The sequence below is a fragment of the Brachyhypopomus gauderio genome, chromosome 14 (genome assembly GCF_052324685.1).
Source record: "Brachyhypopomus gauderio isolate BG-103 chromosome 14, BGAUD_0.2, whole genome shotgun sequence".
Taxonomy (NCBI): Eukaryota; Metazoa; Chordata; class Actinopteri; order Gymnotiformes; family Hypopomidae; genus Brachyhypopomus; species Brachyhypopomus gauderio.
Window position 1 is genome coordinate 3,039,061 of NC_135224.1, and position 20,569 is coordinate 3,059,629.

Below are 20,569 nucleotides of genomic sequence, written 5' to 3' on the forward strand. Positions count from 1 at the left end.
AATTAGACAAAAGAGGCCGCATTTTCAGTAATTGCTGGCATTGTCTTTTGCCAGGAAAAATTTTCAGTCAAATGAAAATTTCTTGCTTTAACCCATGCCTTAAGGGCTACGTGCCTCTGTGCGATGGACGCAGGGGTATTAAGAAGCCTGCCTCCTGCTCTTACCCAGAGTTATTACCCCAGCCAAGGCCCTGGCCACAACGCGCTGGGGATCACAGCAGAGGCACACAGGGGACCTCGAGCTGCTTCTTTGAGTTCTTTGCATCTTCGGTTCTGGAATAATATTCTCAATAGTTTATTACATAATCAGAGCCAGTCAAGCCCCCCCCCCCCCCCCCCCCCCAACATCATGGATATAAAAAAAAAGTAAAAATCCCTGATTATGGGAGTGAAATGGTGGCTCTGCGCAAATGTTTAATATTTTTGCTCTCAACAGTAGTACAAAAATGGTCTAACCAGTTGCTAACAATTGACTATCGGCATTAATCTAAAGGCTCAAAGCAAATCACAGTTAAACTGGAATGAAAATTCACAAATGCATCCAGTGAATAATCTGATTTATCTCCTGATCTGATGGAGGTTTAGGAGAAGCCAGCTAGTTCCTCCTGCTGTCCTTGCTAACGGCGCTGTAGACGAACGTGGCCAGCAGGGTCGTCCCCGTGATGCCACACAGGGCCGTCAGCCCCTTCCACATGCTGGCCGAGTTCTCGTGCCTCTGGACCAGGCTGCGGTAATCCCCAGGGACGAGGAGGTAGGCACGTCCGTCTCGGGGCGGGCGGAGGCGTATTACGTCCTCGCGTTCTAGCAGCACCTCGCCGAAGCCGGTGAGGACGGATCCGACCCGGAGCATCTCCTCCCGCTCCTCCGTGGCCACCAGCCTCTCCCCACTCAGACCCTGCACCACCACCTCCACCAGGCCGTCGTCGGCACGTCTCACGCTCCGCTGCACCTCCTCCAGGAAGTCCCCGCACGCCTCCAGAGGAGACTCCACCTGCACGTGCACCCCGCCCAGGTAGGTGCCCGGCTGGACCAGACGGAAGGGCACGCTGTTCCTCTCGGTTCTGGCGTTTTGTTTTCTGGAGACCCTGCACGGAGAACACCTGGACAGGTTAGGTGTCCGACGCAGGACATCATCTCTGTCCAGTTTGTTTTTGTCTCGTGTAAAGTTATGTTTTTTACATATAATTTCTGCTCATCATGATATCACAGAGTCAAAACACAAACCACAATCTTAAGGTGGAGTTCCATATCTTCCAGTGGTCCACCATGGTGATCTTCTGGATGACGCCGTAACACCGGGGTGCCCTCTGACTGGACAACGGTTCTCCAACCGCTTGGACCACACCTGCGTGTGGGACAGAAAACAGTGTGACTGTGAAGGACTCTGATCTACACCGTGATGAATGTGGTGCGGGCGGAGGTGGTTCTCACCTTCCACGGCTACATAGTGCAGTCTTTTGTCCAGAGACGCGTTCAGTATTTTTGAAAGGTGCTTGTCTGCCTGAAAACTCGGAATTTCCTGAAGGAGAAAGACAACATGGTATTAACTCCCCACACTCAGACGTGGACACAGGGGTCGAGGGTTTCAGACACAAAACAGAACAAAAAGAAACAAAAATGAAATGGTGTCTGGAATAAAAGGTCAAACGACCCGTGAACACAGTGTGGAAACTAAATGTTCGTGTTTCAACTTCGTTTAATGGGAGCAGGTATTAAACTTTGCTCCTCTGCTCCGACCCCCAGTTATTACTCCATTTGAGTTATTACTCCAGAAAACCTTCAGCTCCATTAGGAATAAATCGTGGAATATTCTGCACAAATGAACACTGTGAACTCACCTTTAACTTCTGTATTTCCGTTTTCTTCTGCTGGTGTAGATGGTAAAACACGGCGGAGAAGGCGAGACTGGCGCCCGCGGCCACCACCGTCAGGGGAGCCAGGAAGGTGTCGCTCATTCTCTACAGGACACACGGGGACAGGACTTCACTCACACAACCCGGACCTTTCTCTTCATATTCCGGGTGAAATACTCCGTGTTTACACCTGAACTATTTCAGTGCGCCACCCTTTCCGCAGGTGCGGGTTCACACCACCTTCAGCTCTAGCTCGCTGCTTTAACACTGCTGTGCTCACGACATCAACACAACACCGAGGTTAAATCACATATGCGTGCACACGACCATACAAGTATAAATTGTAAATACTTACCAGATAATGTCGCCGAGTTTCGTTACTATTGTGTCTCGCACCACTACGAAAGCAAAACCGAAAAAAGAAAAATACTTTTCACGCGTTTTTTTTTCCTTGTCGTTGAGCGTGTTGGGCCACTAGGGGGTGCTGTTGGCGTGAGGAACCCTCTCCAATAGTTTCATGACAGTGAATGTACAATACAATTAAATATAACTATATTACATACACATATACATGGATGGATGGATATATATAGATAAATAGATGGATAGATAACTTTATTGATCCAAAAGGAAATTGCAGTTTAACTTGTGATTTCTTGTGCTGACTTTAAAAAAATTATTTTATTTTTACATTTCCTAGATGTGTAAAAGTCTGAGTGGGCATGGTGATGTGTAGCCTACTTGATGTCCGAAAATTCAGAACCAGACCAGACAGAAATGGAGGAAGTGGTGATGAATTCTGGCGGTATGGAACTGGACCAGAGTGCTGTGTTTGTGTGTATGTATGTGTGTGTGTGTGTGTGTGTGTGTATCTCTTTCTCTCTCTCTCTCTCTCTCTCTCTCTCTCTGTCCTCTATGCCTCCTCCTCTATAGACACAGGCATGCAGGGTCCCTCTCTGATAGAAACACAGGAAACTCCAGTGAGTGAATTCACATCCTGTGGTCTCAGCTCCGTTTGGCCATAACAGGATACTTCTGACTCTGATTGAGGTCTGTCTGATTCCCTGATAAACAATGTACTACACACACAGCTTAAAACATACAGTAAAATGTACAGTGAACAAAGAGATTTGTTATTGTGAATAATTTTTTCCAGTGTGAATAGGATTGAACCACAACAGTCTGAGTGGCCCATTCAGTGGTCTGTAAGTACTGAGTCTATTGTGTCTCACCCACTGTGTGCAGAATATTCACGCTTCCAGTAATCATGACTAACTGTAAATTAAGAAATAAACATCAACTTTTTTTGTATGTTTACATGGCCAGCACTGCTCTGAAATCAGCAACCATCAGTTCCTGGTGAGGACGACCACGCAGAAATAAGAGACATTCCCTTTCTGCAGGGTTGTGATTACAGCAGATCTCGACTGTAGCTGACAAACTTTGAGCCTTGCTGCCCCCACAGAACAGACAGAGGTACATGAAACAAGAAACAACATGCCCTGCGTGTGTGTGTGTCTGCCATGACCGGACGCTCCCATGTTTGAAGGCACAAGCAGCAGTGTTAACTTCATGCAGCCAAACGTTTCCAGCTATATTTGGTTAATAAAAAAAAACAGTTGTTGTTTATGAGTGAAAAACACAATAGCAGCTGACAGGAAGCAGGTGAGACATGGAATAGGAGCCCCGTGTGATTAAGATCTGGAGAGATACATTTCCTCACTCTTTCATTAGTTAATGCGGGGTTCTTAAACCCAGTTTTGAGGCCCACTGCCCGGGACAGTTTCAGGTTCTTCCGTCTCAAACGCACCTGATCCATCTCATCAGCTAACTAAGGCCTTCCTGAGCTGGATCAGGTGAGCTGGAGCAGGTCAAACGTGACACCATGCAGGCTGGTGAGGACCCTATACTGGGGTTAGAAGTCCTGCCTAACGGGCTGGTCTGGTCATCAGCTCTTACCCCGTTAGCTGATATGTGTACGTTCAGCCCTTACTCTGCCGCTGCGCTCTATACTGAAGTCTGTTCAGAAACACATGGTACACACCGTCCTCGCTGCTGGTACACACACAGTGAGATCTGCCTGCCATGTGAGAGTGTGAGTCCCACACCTGGTGAGTGTGTAAGTCCTGCAGTCCCGCAGTGGTTTGTGAGTGTGTAAGTCCTGCTGTAGTGAGTGAGTGAGTCCCGCAGTGGTTTGTGAGTGTTGTTACGTCCTGCTGTAGTGAGTGAGTGAGTCCCGCAGTGGTTTGTGAGTATCGTTACGTCCTGCAATAGTGAGTGAGTGAGTCCCACAGTGGTTTGTGAGTATGTAAGTCCTGCAGTAGTGAGTGAGTGAGTCCCGCAGTGGTTTGTGAGTGTTGTTACGTCCTGCAATAGTGAGTGAGTGAGTCCCGCAGTGGTTTGTGAGTGTTGTTACGTCCTGCAATAGTGAGTGAGTGAGTCCCGCAGTGGTTTGTGAGTGTTGTTACGTCCTGCAATAGTGAGTGAGTGAGTCCCGCAGTGGTTTGTGAGTGTTGTTACGTCCTGCAATAGTGAGTGAGTGAGTCCCGCAGTGGTTTGTGAGTGTTGTTACGTCCTGCAATAGTGAGTGAGTGAGTCCCGCAGTGGTTTGTGAGTATCGTTACGTCCTGCAATAGTGAGTGAGTGAGTCCCGCAGTGGTTTGTGAGTGTTGTTACGTCCTGCAATAGTGAGTGAGTGAGTCCCGCAGTGGTTTGTGAGTATGTAAGTCCTGCAGTAGTGTATGAGTGAGTCCCGCAGTGGTTTGTGAGTGTCCTTAGGTCCTGCAGTAGAGAGTGAATGAGTCCCGCAGTGGTTTGCGAGTATCCTGACGTCCTGCAGTCCTCTGGGAAGTACTAGGAAGTGCTGCTGTAGCTGCACTCAGGAAGTAAAGCTTGTTTATTTCGAGCGGCTCTTGTAGCCAGGTGGTCTGGAGCAGATCCCAGACCTGCTCACTCTAGTAAACAGGATGCTCAGTGCAGACAACTAGTGGAATTTTTCCAATGGTGTGTGTGTGTGTGTGTGTGTGTGTGTGTGTGTGTGTGTGTGTGTGTGTGTGTGTGTGTGTGTGTGTGTGTGTGTGTGTGTGTGTGTGTGTGTTGGGGAGAGAGAGAGAGAGTCTGTTCTTGTATATTCCTTCCAGATAAAATAAAAACATACAAAAGTGTAGAAAGTCAAAAAGTACTGGTATATATTTTCCATGGTCATAGAGTAGATGAAAATCAGGTCACAGAATAGATGAAAATCCACTTCACTAAACACTTTTATGTCCTTCAGATGTACCCAGTAAGGTTTAGATACAAAAATGCTGGTTTAACAAAACAGATGTTCAGTCCACATGTGGGAATCTAACTGATTTACACACACACTGGGCCTCCACACCTGTAGTTCGGTAGATTAAATATCTCTACTACTAAAGTGGTAATCCGAGTGTCGCTGGTAGTGTGTGTGTGTGTGTGTGTGTGTGTGTGTGTGTGTGTGTGTGTGTGTGTGTGTGTGTATGTATGTGTGAGCAGCATAAGTTTCTGCGTGATCTTGTCACACGAATGCTAAACACACAAAACTGACATCACATAACTGAGCAGTCTGACCGAGTTTCACTCTCAGTTCAGTGTTTCTGGGCCTCATTGAGGTGCCATACAGATATACAGTTTTCATACAGTTATCATACAGATATACAGATATCATACATATATCATACAGATATACAGTTATCATACACATATCATACAGATATCATACAGTTATCATACACATATCATACAGTTATCATACAGTTATCATACACATATCATACAGTTATCATACACATATCATACACATATCATACAGATATCATACAGTTATCATACACATATCATACAGTTATCATACACATATCGTACACATATCATACACATATCATACACATATCATACAGTTATCATACAGATATCATACAGGAGGTGAAGATCATGGAGCACATGTGTGCTGGGCACCAGTCTGACCAGTGTGAGTGCTGGATGTGTTCATGATCCACCAGTTATGGCGTCTACAGGTAAAGGTCAGAGCAGTGCAAAAACATCCTTGTGTACAGCATGGATACAGTGAGACTGCAGTGAGGGTACAGTGAGGGTGCAGTGACTATAGTGAGACTGCGGTGAAGGTGCAGTGAGACTGTAGCGAGACTGTAGTGAAGGTGCAGTGAGACTGTAGTGAGACTGCAGTGAGGGTGCAGTGAGACTGTAGCGAGACTGTAGTGAAGGTGCAGTGAGACTGTAGTGAGACTGCAGTGAGGGTGCAGTGACTGTAGTGAGACTGCAATGAAGGTGCAGTGAGACTGCAATGAGGGTGCAGTGACTGTAGTGAGGGTGCAGTGACTGTAGTGAGGGGTGCAGTGACTGTAGTGAGGGGTGCAGTGACTGTAGTGAGGGTGCAGTGACTGCAGTGAGGGTGCAGTGAGGGTATAGTGAGACATCCCAGAAAACAACAAAAATAGTATTTGAGAAATGTATAATTTATCATATAATCTATTAAAATGTTTGTTTCACAGCATATTACCATATGAAAGTTACTCTTTTTTGAGCATTTCATTGGCCAAAAGGCACAATTTATTTAACGATGTGTTAACGATGAGGTTTAATGTTCTCTTCTATCGCCCAGTGGTGAACAGAGGGCAGTTATAAAAGTGATTCAAAAATATCTCCCAGGACTATAATGGGAAACCGTGACTACCCATCTGAGAAGAGCATGTTCCTTATTCTTGGATTCAGATGTGAGATGAATAAACAGCCCCCCAACACGTCCTACACTGTTGGCTCCGCTGGTGTGAACATGCCCTGACTTTAAAAGTCCTTAACAGTCTCCTTTAATTCAGTGTTGTCATAGAGATGTACCCATACCCACAAATATCTGCCCCCTCAACCACCGCCACCATTATTATAGCTACAAAATGTGTGTGTGTGTGTGTGTGTGTGTGTGTGTGTGTGTGTGTGTGTGTGTGTGTGTGTGTGTGTGTGTGTGTGTGTGTGTGTGTGTAAGTGAGTGTTCCTGTGATTTTCTGGCTGCTTTCTCCTGTGAATAATGTTGGTACATTCTGTTATCAGACAATAAATACTTGATGTCTTTCCAAGCTTCATGATTCCTGTGACAGTAACAGAGCCGCTGGTCTGATCTGTCATCAGCACCTGAGCTGTGTTTGCTCAGCACAGCCAATAAACAGCCCAAGAACATTTACTTAATTTAACATTTCCTCGAAGTGCTTGAGCTACCTGTACCTGCAGATTCTGCGAATAGGCTCCACCTTCCACGTGTTTTAGCCACACCCACAACGGTACAGCAGTATACAGAACAAACTTTACATACAGCCGATCCTGTGGGTTCATCACCTTGGTGAACTGGGTGAATCCAGACAGTGCCACGCTGAATGTGCAGTTGTGACTTCGCTTGGGCAGTGGACCAATCAGAAGAGCAGAGACGAATGTGGAAAGGACTCCCAGAATGCTGTGTGTCTCTCCACAGACTTTAATTGGTTTAAATGCTGTAAGTAGATTTGTGCCACCTGCAGCGTTCATTTTGCTTCTCGTGTCTTCTCGGGAATTAAACGCCACAGTGCTGTTGAAACCCATATGCAAGTTTGCATGACTTTTCAAGACAACGGGACACCTGTTTATCCGTGACGTCTCTACAGCACCCCCCTCCCCCATGTGTTGGGCTGTTCCAGTCTGTTTGAGCCTGTGCACTGTGCTCTTACAGGGGGCTGCAGTCTGCCTGGGGTTCACCTGCCGTTCATGTGTCACTCACTGGCCACCGGTGTCTCTGCAGCATCCGCCCACACACTGAGGATGTTTGGAGAGATGCTGTGGACCCCCCGGGGGCCCGACAACGTCTCCCCCACTTCCTACAGACAACCAAGACCTGGGGGGGGGGGGGGGTCTGCAGTCTGCAGCTGCACACACTCTCTCTTTCTCCCTCTCTTTCTCTCTCTCTCTCCCTCTCTTTCTCTCTCTCTCTTTCTCCCTCTTTCTCTCTCTCTCTCTCTCCCTCTCCTCTCTCTCTATCTCTCTCTCTCTTTCTCCCACTCTTTCTCTCTCTCTCTCTCCCTCTCCTCCCTCTCCTCTCTCTCTATCTCTCTCTTTCTCCCTCTCTCTCACTCTCTCCCTCTCTCTCTCTCTCTCTCTCTCTCTCTCTCTCTCTCTCTCTCTCTCTTTCTATCTCACCACACTGACAGTGGTCCAGGTGTTAGTAAATGGGCCATGACTAGCCCAAGCTGCCCTCTCTTCAAGGTGACGATAATAAACAGGTAGTTCTGATAAAGGTCCAATAAGTGTGTTTTGTAAAATAGGTCTGAATGAATAACACCACCCACACGTCCTCCAGGGAGTCGAGAGGCTCCCTGTATGTGTTAGAACTGTGGACCATGTGATGGTGGTCTTCATTACAAGCTCTAAGCAGGTTGCTGTAATGATCCTGATGTGCAGCTGGGATCTAAAACTGATCTTTATTGTGTCAAAAGTTCAAAGTAGACGTGAACCTTCTTGTTTCTGCAGGTCTCCAGCAGTACTGGTGCATCTGGAGTAAGTCTACACGTATGACTTTAGCACTTGAGCTAATATTACACGTATGACATACTCACCGGCCACTTTATTTGGTACACCTGTCCAACTGATCATTAATGCAAATGTAGAATCAGCCAATCACATGGCAGCAACTCAATGCATGTAGACATGACCAAGACGATCTGCTGCAGTTCAAACTGAGCATCAGAATGGGGAAGAAAGGTGATTTAAGTGATTCTGAACGTGGCATGGTTGTTGGTGCCAGACGGGCTGGTCTGAGTGTTTCAGAAACTGCTGATCTACTGGGATTTTCATGCACAACCATCTCAAGGGTTTACAGAGAATGGTCCAAAAAAAAAAGAAAATATCCATGTCAACATGAACACATGGATCCATCCTGCCTTGTATCAACGGTTCAGGCTGGCGGTGGTGGTGCAATGGTGTGGGGGATACTAATGGGCACACTTTGGGCCCATTAGTACCAATTGAGCATTGTGTCAACACCACAGCCTACCTGAGTATTGTTGCTGACCATGTCCATCCCTTTATGACCACAGTGTACCCATCTTCTGATGGCTACTTCTGATGCCAGTTCTGGGGCTGTAGGGTAGAGCTCTGGGGCTGTAGGGTAGAGCTCTGGGGCTGTAGGGTAGAGCTCTGGGGCTGTAGGGCAGAGCTCTGGGGCTGTAGGGTAGAGCTCTGGGGCTGTAGGGTAGAGCTCTGGGGCTGTAGGGTAGAGCTCTGGGGCTGTAGGGTAGAGCTCTGGGGCTGTAGGGCAGAGCTCTGGGGCTGTAGGGCAGAGCTCTGGGGCTGTAGGGCAGAGCTCTGGGGCTGTAGGGCAGAGCTCTGGGGCTGTAGGGTAGAGCTCTGGGGCTGTAGGGTAGAGCTCTGGGGCTGTAGGGCAGCTCTGGGCTACATAAAATGTCCCAGTGCCGGAGGACACAGTAACCTGGCCAGTAGGTGTAGGTACAAGGTAGATGTTTTCAACACAGAGGTTGCTGTCCTGCTTTCTGTTCCTAAATTCAAACATGGAGAGAGAGAGAGAGAGAGAGCGAGAGAGAGAGAGAGAGCGCTCTGAAGATGAGTCATGTGTCTGTTTATCTCATTTTTCTTGGTGTAGTAGTATTCCAGAGTGATATTGTGTTCTTCCTCTGTCCTAAATATTCACGAGTCTCGTGCCTCTCTTGATTGGTTGACGATGGTGCTGTATTGCTGGTGGCACAGTGAGTTTGTTTTGACCACATCTAGGTTTGGAACATCTTGTGTTTCGTACCAACGTTTGAAGATTGAAGTCCTCACTGGGTTTGTGGGAACAAGGTCTTCCTTTGTTTGAGCTGAACAAGGATCCAACGTGTCGGAGCCACACCACTAAAAGAACTGGAACACTGTGGGCGGAGCTCTGCACTGAGCGTGCCCAGTAGAGCGCTGGAACGAGTGTCTCCCCCCAGGCGGTGGTTCGAGAACACGGTGACCTAGACAGTGTGCTGCCTCACTTCAGGACACATTCAGCTGGTCTGCCCACACACACACACACACACACACACACACACACACACACACACACACACACTCACCAGTTTTGTAGCATTCAGCACATGTTAAGGAAAGAGCAGTGATGTTCATTGGTGTTCAAGGAGGGTAAAGGTGTGGGGTGTGTGTGTGTGTGTTCAGGGAGGGTGGAGGTGTGTGTGTGTGTGTGTGTGTGTTCAGGGAGGGTGGAGGTGTGTATGTATGTGTGTGTGTGTGTGTGTGTTCAGGGAGGGTGGAGGTGTGTATGTGTGTGTGTATTCAGGGAGGGTGGAGGTGTGTATGTGTGTGTGTGTGTGTGTTCAGGGAGGGTGGAGGTGTGTGTGTGGGGTGTGTGTGTGTATGTTGTGTGTGTGTGTGTTCAGGGAGGGTGGAGTGGTGTGTGTGTGTGTGTGTGTGTGTGTGTGTGTGTGTGTGTGTGTGTGTGTGTGTGTGTATGTGTGTGTTCAGGGAGGGTGGAGGTGTGTGTGTGAGAGTGTGTTCAGGGAGAGTGGAGGTGTGTGTGTGTGTGTGTGAGTGTGTGTTCAGGGAGGGTGGAGGTATGGGTGTGTTCAGGGAGGGTGGAGGTGTGTGTGAGTGTGTGTTCAGGGAGGGTGGAGGGGTGTGTGTGTGTGGTGTGTGTGTGTGCAGGGAGGATGGAGGGGTGTGTGTGTGTGTGTGTGTGTGTGTGTGTGTGTGTGTGTGTGTGTGTGTGTGTGTGTGTGTGTGTGTGTGTGTGTGTGTTCAGGGAGGGTGGAAGTGTGTGTGTGGGGTGTGTGTGTGTATGTTGTGTGTGTGTGTGTTCAGGGAGGGTGGAGTGGTGTGTGTGTGTGTGTGTATGTGTGTGTTCAGGGAGGGTGGAGGTGTGTGAGTGTGTGTTCAGGGAGGGTGGAGGTGTGTGTGTGTGTGTGTGTGTGTGTGTGTGTGTGTGTGTGAGTGCGTGTTCAGGGAGGGTGGAGGTGTGTGTGTGAGTGTGTGTTCAGGGAGGGTGGAGGTGTGTGTGTGTGTGTGTGTGAGTGTGTGTTCAGGGAGGGTGGAGGTGTGTGTGTGTGTGTGTGTGAGTGTGTGTTCAGGGAGGGTGGAGGTGTGTGTGAGTGTGTGTTCAGGGAGGGTGGAGGTTGGGCTTCTGAGCCCTCATGCCCAGCAGAGCCAGCAGTATCCAGTTTACTTGGCTGGAGAAGGAAAATTCTAAACCTTTAATCCTGATTAGTTGGGAGGGATTAAGTGGTAATTGTGACTAAGCTTCCTAACCAAAAAGGTCAATCTGACAGTAGACGCATATCACTCGTATCTGAGACACATACAGTATCACACTGAGACACATACACTATCACCTGAGACACATACAATATCACCTGAGACAAGCAACACAGCAACTCTCTCTCAAAAGAGACGGATGAAATTCCACAAAGATGAAACTCATGATTCCTCAGATGCTTTACCCTCATTTCACAAATTCTTTCTAAGACGTTTCGTGGTTTATTTGGTCATTTACGTGGTGTCAGTGTCTGACCTGCTTTTTACTATTTGTGGAAATCAGCCTAATGTGAGTGAGACAATCATGTCTACATGGCTCTCTTTCTCTCTCTCTCTCTCTCTCTCTCGCTCTCTATATCTCTCTCTTTCTCTCTTTCACTCTCTCTTTCTTTCTCTCTCTCTCTCTCTCTCTCTGTTGGTCTGATATGATATTTAGTGGAGAGGGCCATCTTTCCCCCCTAGAACATCTTGGCTGTTCCTTGATCAGGTGTCATTATGTCTCTGTCCCACTGTGAATCATCAGAGCTTCAGTCTGCTGGGCTGGTCCTGGCTCACAGCGTGTGGTTAATCAGTGCAGAATGTCCTGTTGTTTAATTGCTAAGCAGAATTCTCAGGATTCTCTGCGTGTTTCTCAGAACCAACACTACTCCTATAAAGGACAAATGTGAGCAGTGTGACTTTGCTTGGCCAGTGTCGCTGCATTTATAGATGTAGATGTAAATACTTATCACTGGTTAAAGTTTGTTTAGCCATCAGAGTTCACCTCCGTGTCTGGATCCTGCACATTCTTCAGGTTATTCCCATTGTCCTCTACAGATACAAGGAAAAACAGGAGCAATGTTTTTGATGATCTGTGACCACAGTGTGTGTGTGTGTGTGTGTGTGTGTGTGCGTGTGTGTGTGCGTGTGCATGTGTGTGAGTGTGCATGTGTATGTGTATGTGTATATGTGTGAGTGTGTGTGTGTGTATGTGTGTGTGTGTGTGTGTGTTCACGTTATTTTTACACACAGTCCCATTGTTCTGGTGTTTTGCAGGGTCGTCTGCTGTCTCCTCTCTTCCTGTCCGACGGTCTTCTCCAGCGCCAGGCTGCCGCGTGCCCCTCTCACTTCTGGATCGATCGGGAGCCTCACGCTCACCGCACACGTGTGCAGCATGTGAGAGAGGGAGGTAACCCCCCCCCCCCCCCCCCGAAGGAACATGGAGGGCTGTTACCCACCCCACCCCCCCGTAAACAGTGCTGTCTGAGAATGACACATTCTAATACTGCAGCAATACTGAAATATAATGGTAGGGTAGTAGGGTTGTAGTAAAGTACACAAAGTGTCCAGAGAAACGAGATGTTTCGGACAGAGTGTATATATGTGTGTGTGTGTGTGTGTGTGTGTGTGTATAATATATATATATAGGCCAATGTTATGGGCCAGTGCTCCCACAAGAATAGTAACGTCTGGGATTTTTATCCTTTTGGAGACCACTGATACTTGATAACTGAGATGAATATTAATGTTAGATGTATAGGTGCAGCATTCATTAATTAAACAAAATGTCAACAAAAGGCTTGTAAACAAGTTTTTGTGTGTATGCATGGGTGCGAGTGAGCATGTTTATATTTGTGTGTGTGTGTGTGTGTTTGTGTATATGTGTGTGAGCGTGTTTATATGTGTGTGTGGGAGTGTTTGTGTATATGTGTGTGAGCGTGTTTGTATGTGTGTGTGGGAGTGTGTTTGTGTGTACATGTGCTATCAGAATAGGCCAGCTGCACTAGTCATGAGGAAGTTGAAACAAAACCTCCATGCAGACAGGAAGTGATGTCCTTGGCTCTGAACAACAACATTCCCTCTTCATCGTCGGCTGTGTGAGTGGCTGGACCCCCTCACACTCCCCCAGCCACACCGCTGCCCCTCACACTCCCCCAGCCACACCGCTGCCCCTCACACTCCCACCACTGCCCCTCACTCTCCCCCAGCCACACCACTGCCCCTCACACTCCCCCAGCCACACCGCTGCCCCTCACACTCCCACCACTGCCCCTCACACTCCCCCAGCCACACCGCTGCCCCTCACACTCCCACCACTGCCCCTCACTCTCCCCCAGCCACACCGCTGCCCCTCACACTCCCCCAGCCACACCGCTGCCCCTCACACTCCCCCAGCCACACCGCTGCCCCTCACACTCCCACCACTGCCCCTCACTCTCCCCCAGCCACACCACTGCCCCTCACACTCCCCCAGCCCCACCACTGCCCCTCACACTCCCCCAGCCACACCGCTGCCCCTCACACTCCCCCAGCCACACCACTGCCCCTCACACTCCCACCACTGCCCCTCACACTCCCACCACTGCCCCTCACACTCCCCCAGCCACACCGCTGCCCCTCACACTCCCCCAGCCACACCGCTGCCCCTCACACTCCCCCAGCCACACCGCTGCCCCTCACACTCCCCCAGCCACACCGCTGCCCCTCACACTCCCCCAGCCACACCGCTGCCCCTCACACTCCCACCGCTGCCCCTCACACTCCCCCAGCCACACCGCTGCCCCTCACACTCCCACCGCTGCCCCTCACACTCCCCCAGCCACACCGCTGCCCCTCACACTCCCCCAGCAACACCACTGCCCCTCACACTCCCCCAGCAACACCACTGCCCCTCACACTCCCCCAGCCACACCGCTGCCCCTCACTCTCCCACCACTGCCCCTCACACTCCCCCAGCCACACCGCTGCCCCTCACACTCCCCCAGCCACACCACTGCCCCTCTGCTCTGCTGGGTTGGTTGGCTCCCTAATGGACTCAAATCTCATCAGAACAGAGCTGCCTTCCTGGGCCAGACGGCCAGGTGCTCAACTCACCCAGAGCTGCTGCCACAGACCTCAGGCCCGTTCTTGCTCAGACCAGACAAAACTGGATTTGAAACCGGTTTACCAGCTGTACCGCTTGGCTTGAACTCATCTGAGGTGGAGATCACCGTTGACTGAATTAGCACTGTCTCACTTTGGTGCACCATGATCAGAAGACACACGCACACACACACACACACACACGCACGCACGCACGCACGCCCACACGCACACACACACACTCACGCACGCACGCACACACACACACGCACGCCCACACTCACACACGTACGCACACACACGCACGCCCACACGCACGCCCACACACGCGCACACACACACACACGCCCACACGCACACACACACACACACACACGCACACACGCACACACACACACGCACACACACACACGCACGCCCACACGCACGCCCACACGCACGCACACACACACACACACGCACGCATGCACGCACACACACACACACACACACTCTCACACACACGCACGCACACACACACACACACACACACACACACACACACTCACACACACACACACACAGTTCTGCTGTATGTATGTTGGTCCTACAGCTCGTCTGTGTTCTCTTGTGTGTGTGCAGGTTCTGAGTTCTTCCCCCAAACTCCTCCCTGGATGAGCAGCCCGCCCAGGGCTGTGGACGGGGGCTCGGCCCAGACCCACGCCGGCCGGGAGACATGCCAGGCACTTCCTCTTCCTGTCTGGGTGATGTGGTTTGAGCGTGGGGACAGCGCTGAAGTGTCTCCTGCGCCTGTGCACTGCACAACAGCTGTAGGAGACATGCAGAGCGTGAATGACCCCTCTCACCTGATTGGTCACCTTTTGTCACTGAAAAAGCCGTTGACCAACAAGAAATGTTCAAAATATTCAAGGGGGTCTGAATGGTCACGTCCTGTCATGTGACCCTGAAGGGTATTGAGGTGAACGTGTTCTGGCTGGTGATTGTATGCAGGAAGTCCACTGGCAGTTTGCCTGGCGAGCAGAAACTATTGAGTGTTGGTCCAGTAAGTGCCGCTTCACACACCATCGGGTCAATGTCATATTTACATCAGTTCAAACCCCTGTTATGTTGTTTCCTTTTTTACTTACACCGTGTGTGAGTGCATGTCTGGCACTGCTGGGCTCTGGGGCATGTGGTCCGGACTGTAAGACTGTTCTGGGGCGTGTGGTCCAGACTGTAAGACTGTTCTGGGGCGTACAGGACAGGATGTAGACGTCTCATGGTTTCCGCCCCAGTAAACACTCTGTCCTGCTCCTGTTAGTGTGTGTTCAGCAGCTTTCCAGACGCCACCCACACCTGCACCCCTAATAACCTGAATAACGATGATACCTGTTGTCCTGTACAGGTTAGTGCGTCTACAAATAACTGCACGAGGGGTTTGAAGGTCAACTAACATTTCAATAATTTCCTCTCCAGCGCAGTTTACAGGAAAACAATGTCAAGGCATTGAAATAGCTCTGTTTGAACTCTTACAGCCAACAGAATTTCCGTATCCTGAGTTTAGCTATAATCCCACTCTAATCGCGGAAAAAAACCCACAGATTTATGAGGACATGACACGCGTTTGTTCCTGCACTACAATAGACCCCAAACCAGGGAAAGACTCGCTAATTCGGCTGAGCTCAACACTGCTACCGAGATGCAAACCATTTCACGAATAACACTTCAGATTTCAGTTTTTCATGGTTTATTAACAACATACCCGATCGTAGCCACATCAACCATTACAGTCAGATACTGTATCTAATACAGCATGCAGCTGTGTGTGTGTGTATACATACAAGATATTTTACTAATATTCGTAACTTTTGCACAGCAAATATATGTATATATGCTACAAATGCGACTATTGCTACAGCCACAGGTGTACAGGCTAGTTCACCTACAGTAATATGGATAATGTGAAAAAATCCCCAGGAAACATATTTTTAAAATACATCAACACACTACAACAAATCAATAAAAGATGCGGTGCATTGGGACCGTTGACTAAACTCAGTCCGGTTCTCCGTCATGCGGTTTCGGGTTTCTCATCCGCTCCCTCGTCTGAATCGGTCCCCGAGCCGAACTCTCCGGTGCTGTCAATGGACGACTCGCTGCCTGAACTCTCCCCGGACAGCAGCCGCGCCACATGCATGTCGTTCTTCAGAGACTTGTAGTCATTACCGATGCACAGGTCCCCGAGGTCGCTGATGATCAAGCTGAGATCATCTTTACTGTCCAAGTAGTCCTCGAACACGGTCTGTTCCTCTTCATCCTCCTCCTCTTCCTCCTCCTCGCCCAGCGCGTCCTCGGTGATGGAGCCCAGTCTCGGCGCGCTGCGGCTGCACTCCACGGAGGGTTTGTACAGGGACGAACCCTTCCTCAGGGGCACCACACTGGACCGATCCCCGACCAGAAGCTGGTGCTGGTGCCTCGCGTCTTCCCGGCGTTTCAGTCTCAGGAATTCGGCCAACGAGGTGGTGGAAGTCTGGTAGACGAGCAGCGCCATCGCCTTGGCCTTCTCGGGTTTGGAGACCAGCACGGCGTGGCACCTCAACATCACCGCTTTGTGCTTGATCTCGTGTCTGTAGATCCACGCGAAGATCTTGGGGAGTCTCTGGTCCGCCACGCAGTAGGTGATTCGGTGCAGCAGGTACAGGTGTCCCGGTTTCTTCGCCTTCTCGTTCAGGTGGACCATCCGTACTCCATGCGAACTAATGGTGAGGCGCATTTTGGTCCCGTTTCTTCCCAAATCGCTTTTACTCCATATCTTGTTGATGGCGAGATCGGTGCACCCTTCTCCTTTAGCCTGGATGGTGGTGGAGTTGCCCAGGTAGAGCACCGTGTACGTAGGATCATCGTTAGAGATGCTTAACGTCTTCCTTTTGGATCTGAACATTCCTCCAAGCCGGTTCAGGGCACTTTCCGGGTTGGACTTGGCGAAGGAGGACAGCGTCAAACCCGTCCATAGTCTCCAATACTTCTCATCACTGTGTTCGTCTTGGCTCTCGATCGAGCGGGGCATTGTGCCGCAGAAGGACTTCTTGTCAGCTTCTCCTCAGCCGTGCTTCTGGCGAGGCGCCTGGAGGTTCAGCTCATAAGATGCTCGTCCCAGTGATGTTGCAGCTGCTGATAAGCTCGTGGCGAACTGGTCCAGCCCACCGATGAGAAAGAGGGCGGCGCCGCACGTAGGAGCTGACCCGAGATCAGTCTTCTCCGGGTAATCTCCTTCACTGATAACTTTAAGAGAAACCATCATTACTGAACTGCAGTCAGTTCAGAGTGTGTTAGGATGAACATGGATGAAGTTTTTTCCAACCGACCTCCAGAGTTCCTGGAATTTGGTCAGGACTGCTGAAGAAACACTTTACTTTCTCGTGTAAACTAGATTTCAGAGTAAACAGCCCCACACAAACAACGACACTTTCATATATATCTTAAGAGGAAAGTTTTTTTCCAAACGAAAAGATGAGGGAGATATGTTCTCCTTTGAGTTAAAAAGGCCTGTACGAGCCTCCGTGTATTACTATCTTTAAAAGTGTATCTTCTTGTTATTATATTTAATAACAACTCAAATAATGTCATTATTTGGATATTAACTGTTTTGAGTGGTTAATCGGAGATTACGATCCTCAAATATTCCTATTTAATTAAAGATTAAATTGTTGAAATGCCATCCATCACAAGTGGGAAACGAACTACACCGGCTCATCTGTCGAGACATAATTAAAGATACATAAATCAGCTGTGAAGAAAAGTTAATATATAACGGATCAAATTGTGTTACACAGAACATTGTTATCGCATTGCACGTTCATTACCAAGAATAAGACATGATGTACTGGATCAAAGTGCACGCCTGGTTTTTTTCGGGAAGGTGTTGCGCGCGGTGGTTTTAATAGCGCTCTGGATGAAATTCCTGTTTCGTTCCTGCGGGAAGGAATTTTTAACACCTACAAAATATTCCCACAATGTACCCTCTGCTCTAATTTAAATGTCTGTGACCTTGAAATCCATTTACTGCCTGAAAGCCCAGGTAGAAGGTTAATCGTTAATGTTTCCCATAACTTACCGACACTTTCACACCTCTCAAACTGCTCAAAATGCTTTTATTTCTCACAATGTTTCAATAATAACACGTTGAACGACGTTGTATAACATACTATTGACAATTAAGTGACGAGTGTTTTCAGTGGAACAACTGAAGCTTTTATAGGTTTAATAGTAATAAAAACACAAAGATTTAACAAAACAAACAAATCAAAAGACACCAGACCGCACATTCTCATAGCCTGGTCTCATAGCAGGTACAACGATGGAGAGGTGCGTTAGGACAGGCTGTCTCTCCACACGTCTGTCTCTCCTCTGCTCACACACACATTAGGCCTGGGTGTGACTTTCGTTAGGTGTGCTAGCCAAATCACATCCCTTTATGTGAACAATGGCTTTTTAACACACCCACTAAAGGCATTTACAGGGAGAACACACACCTGGATGCTGTTAATGATAGCTAAGGGCTCTCAGAAGCAGGTATTTTGGATTGAAACTAAATCCACAATAGAGTCCACATTTGGGAGCCACTTCTACAAAACATCTCCACCCTGTAGAGGGTGCAGAGTGAGTTCCAAGCCTGGAGACGGACCCCCCACACTGGTGCACACCGTGGCGTGGTGCACACCGTGGCGTGGTGGACACCGTGGCGTGGTACGTGCGTTGGTGATTAGCTTTTGTTCTTTGTTCCACATGTTTGCTCTGTTTTGATTGGCTGCCGTGTTTCCCCCAGGGGGTGTGTCCTGGGCCTCGTCTGCTACACCACCAGCTGGTTATTGTGGTTATTATTATCATCATAAGCTCGTTTGGTTTCCACGATGTTTAAACTCCTCAGCTGGAGATTCATGTTTGCTTCATCCTTTTTCCTGCAGGATGTACACCCCGGACACCCCGTACACCCCGTACACCCCGGACACTCCTGACACCCTTGATACCCCTGCTTTCACCACACACTGTCCTGCACACACACTGTCCTGCACACACACTGTCCTGCACACACACTGTCCTGCACACACACTGTCCTGCACACACACTGTCCTGCACACACACTGGGCTTTATTACCATTTCAGTTCCAACATGGTCTCTTCACCAGCTGTGTCCCCCACTACATATAACCACCTGTTCCACTGGCCACAATTATTGATGTCGCCCATGGCAACATAAGGCATAGGTCATTTGTAACTGCAATATATACAGACAGATGGAGTTGTGTGCTATCAGATTCAGAACTAATTGTCTTATATTTGTTGCTAAGCCCACAGGAGAAATGAACAGCAATCCAGTCTGAATGCACATTAGTTTAAAACCCACGCACAGAAAAAATCTGTAATGAAAAAAAAATAACCACAGAACTACGACCGATGTAATCATTTAATTATTATTATATTATTATATTATTATAATTAAGGTAATGACTGGGGTGGGAACGTTTTTTCTAGGGTGTTTAATTATCTATCAAACACATCAGTATTTAAATGAGGGTAACTAGGGTGTTTCTAGGGTGATCACAGCCCTGCATCACGGCGCCAGGTATGAGAGACGCACCTAACTGAGGTACAAGTGACAACGGCAAGTGCATCAAATGGTTTGGTGCGTGTCAGAGCTGTGGATTTTAAGATGCCCACTAGATGGCGTAGTCCCACTGTTTACTGGGTCCTTAGTTCACTTTCTGCAGAGTACTGGAGATTTTCTGCTAAACGAATACCTTTGCTGACAGCTTAATGACGTTAACACGATATTTGAGTCATGGTCTACCACCAGGAGATTATGCAGTTATTACTGAGAGAGAAAGAAATGAGGACTGTGTTACTACGGTAACCACGGATATTCAGTGTTCTCATCACCGTGAGACCATCACCGTGAGACCATCACCGCGAGACCATCACCGCGAGACCATCACCGCAAGACCATCACCGCAAGACCATCACCACAAGACCATCACCACAAGACCAGCACCGAGAGACCATCACCGAGAGACCATCACCGAGAGACCATCACCGTGAGACCATCACCGTGAGACCATCACCGAGAGACCATCACCGTGAGACCATCACCGTGAGACCATCACCGTGAGACCATCACTCTGTGAGACCATCACCACAAGACCATCACCACAAGACCATCACCGTGAGAGGTTGCATTGCACAGCCCAAATGATAAGTAGTATTGTTATTACTGTTGTATCAATTATAGTACAATATAATATGCAATTCATTTTAAATATGTTAATAAATTAATATAACCTTAACCAAGAATAAAGTGAACATTCATCTGATCATTCATCTGAGAGTTTCACCAGCTGACCAGTACTAATAGGTTTTGGTAATCAATGTCTGACACATAAAAACAGGCTGAAACCATTATCCACAGTTTGAAACAAACTTTCTCTCCCAGCCCTCCAATCAGAACAGAAACGAGGGAGCAGATCACCAAGAGGCAAAATGTGAGAGTCCGTTTGTCCATCTGTCCCCCTCCTGTAAAACAAGACCTGTCTCTCCCCCTCCTGT

The 20,569-nt window shown here is 48.6% G+C and overlaps 2 protein-coding genes and 1 long non-coding RNA gene across 4 annotated transcripts; 1 reads left to right on the top strand and 2 right to left on the bottom strand.

Annotated features, from left to right (window-relative positions):
- Positions 1-396: 396 nt before the first annotated feature.
- Positions 397-2,312, bottom strand: mul3 (mitochondrial E3 ubiquitin protein ligase 3). Of its 2 annotated transcripts, XM_076972790.1 has the most exons (5): positions 2,208-2,312; positions 1,838-1,957; positions 1,431-1,518; positions 1,224-1,344; positions 397-1,084 (listed from the first exon to the last, which is right to left on the bottom strand). In XM_076972790.1, the coding sequence occupies exons 2-5, from the start codon at positions 1,952-1,954 to the stop codon at positions 595-597; spliced, it is 816 nt and encodes a 271-aa protein (XP_076828905.1). In that variant the 5' UTR covers positions 1,955-1,957; positions 2,208-2,312; the 3' UTR covers positions 397-594. The 2 variants fall into 2 exon arrangements, with proteins under 2 accessions (XP_076828905.1, XP_076828906.1); XM_076972791.1 differs by lacking the exon at positions 2,208-2,312 and having other exon boundaries at positions 1,838-2,113.
- Positions 1,898-15,134, top strand: LOC143475064 (uncharacterized). Its single transcript, XR_013120917.1, has 6 exons — positions 1,898-2,075; positions 2,553-2,902; positions 3,009-3,057; positions 3,179-3,328; positions 12,185-12,317; positions 14,612-15,134. It is a non-coding gene; the product is annotated as an uncharacterized LOC143475064 (long non-coding RNA).
- A 565-nt stretch (positions 15,135-15,699) lies between these two features.
- Positions 15,700-17,123, bottom strand: LOC143475061 (protein FAM43A-like). Its single transcript, XM_076972789.1, has one exon. It carries the CDS (start codon positions 17,034-17,036, stop codon positions 16,041-16,043), a length of 996 nt encoding a protein of 331 aa, XP_076828904.1. The 5' UTR covers positions 17,037-17,123; the 3' UTR covers positions 15,700-16,040.
- Positions 17,124-20,569: the final 3,446 nt, after the last annotated feature.

What these genes read in the sequence shown, in the direction of transcription:
- mul3 (XM_076972790.1), bottom strand. Translation starts at nt 1,954, where the DNA reads ATGAGCGACACCTTCCTGGCTCCCCTGACGGTGGTGGCCGCGGGCGCC. An exon ending in CGGAAATACAGAAGTTAAAG is followed by an intron (nt 1,519 to 1,837) that starts GTGAGTTCACAG and finishes TTTCTCCTTCAG; the next exon opens with GAAATTCCGAGTTTTCAGGC. An exon ending in AACTCCACCTTAAGATTGTG is followed by an intron (nt 1,085 to 1,223) that starts GTTTGTGTTTTG and finishes TTCTCCGTGCAG; the next exon opens with GGTCTCCAGAAAACAAAACG.
- LOC143475061 (XM_076972789.1), bottom strand. Translation starts at nt 17,036, where the DNA reads ATGCCCCGCTCGATCGAGAGCCAAGACGAACACAGTGATGAGAAGTAT.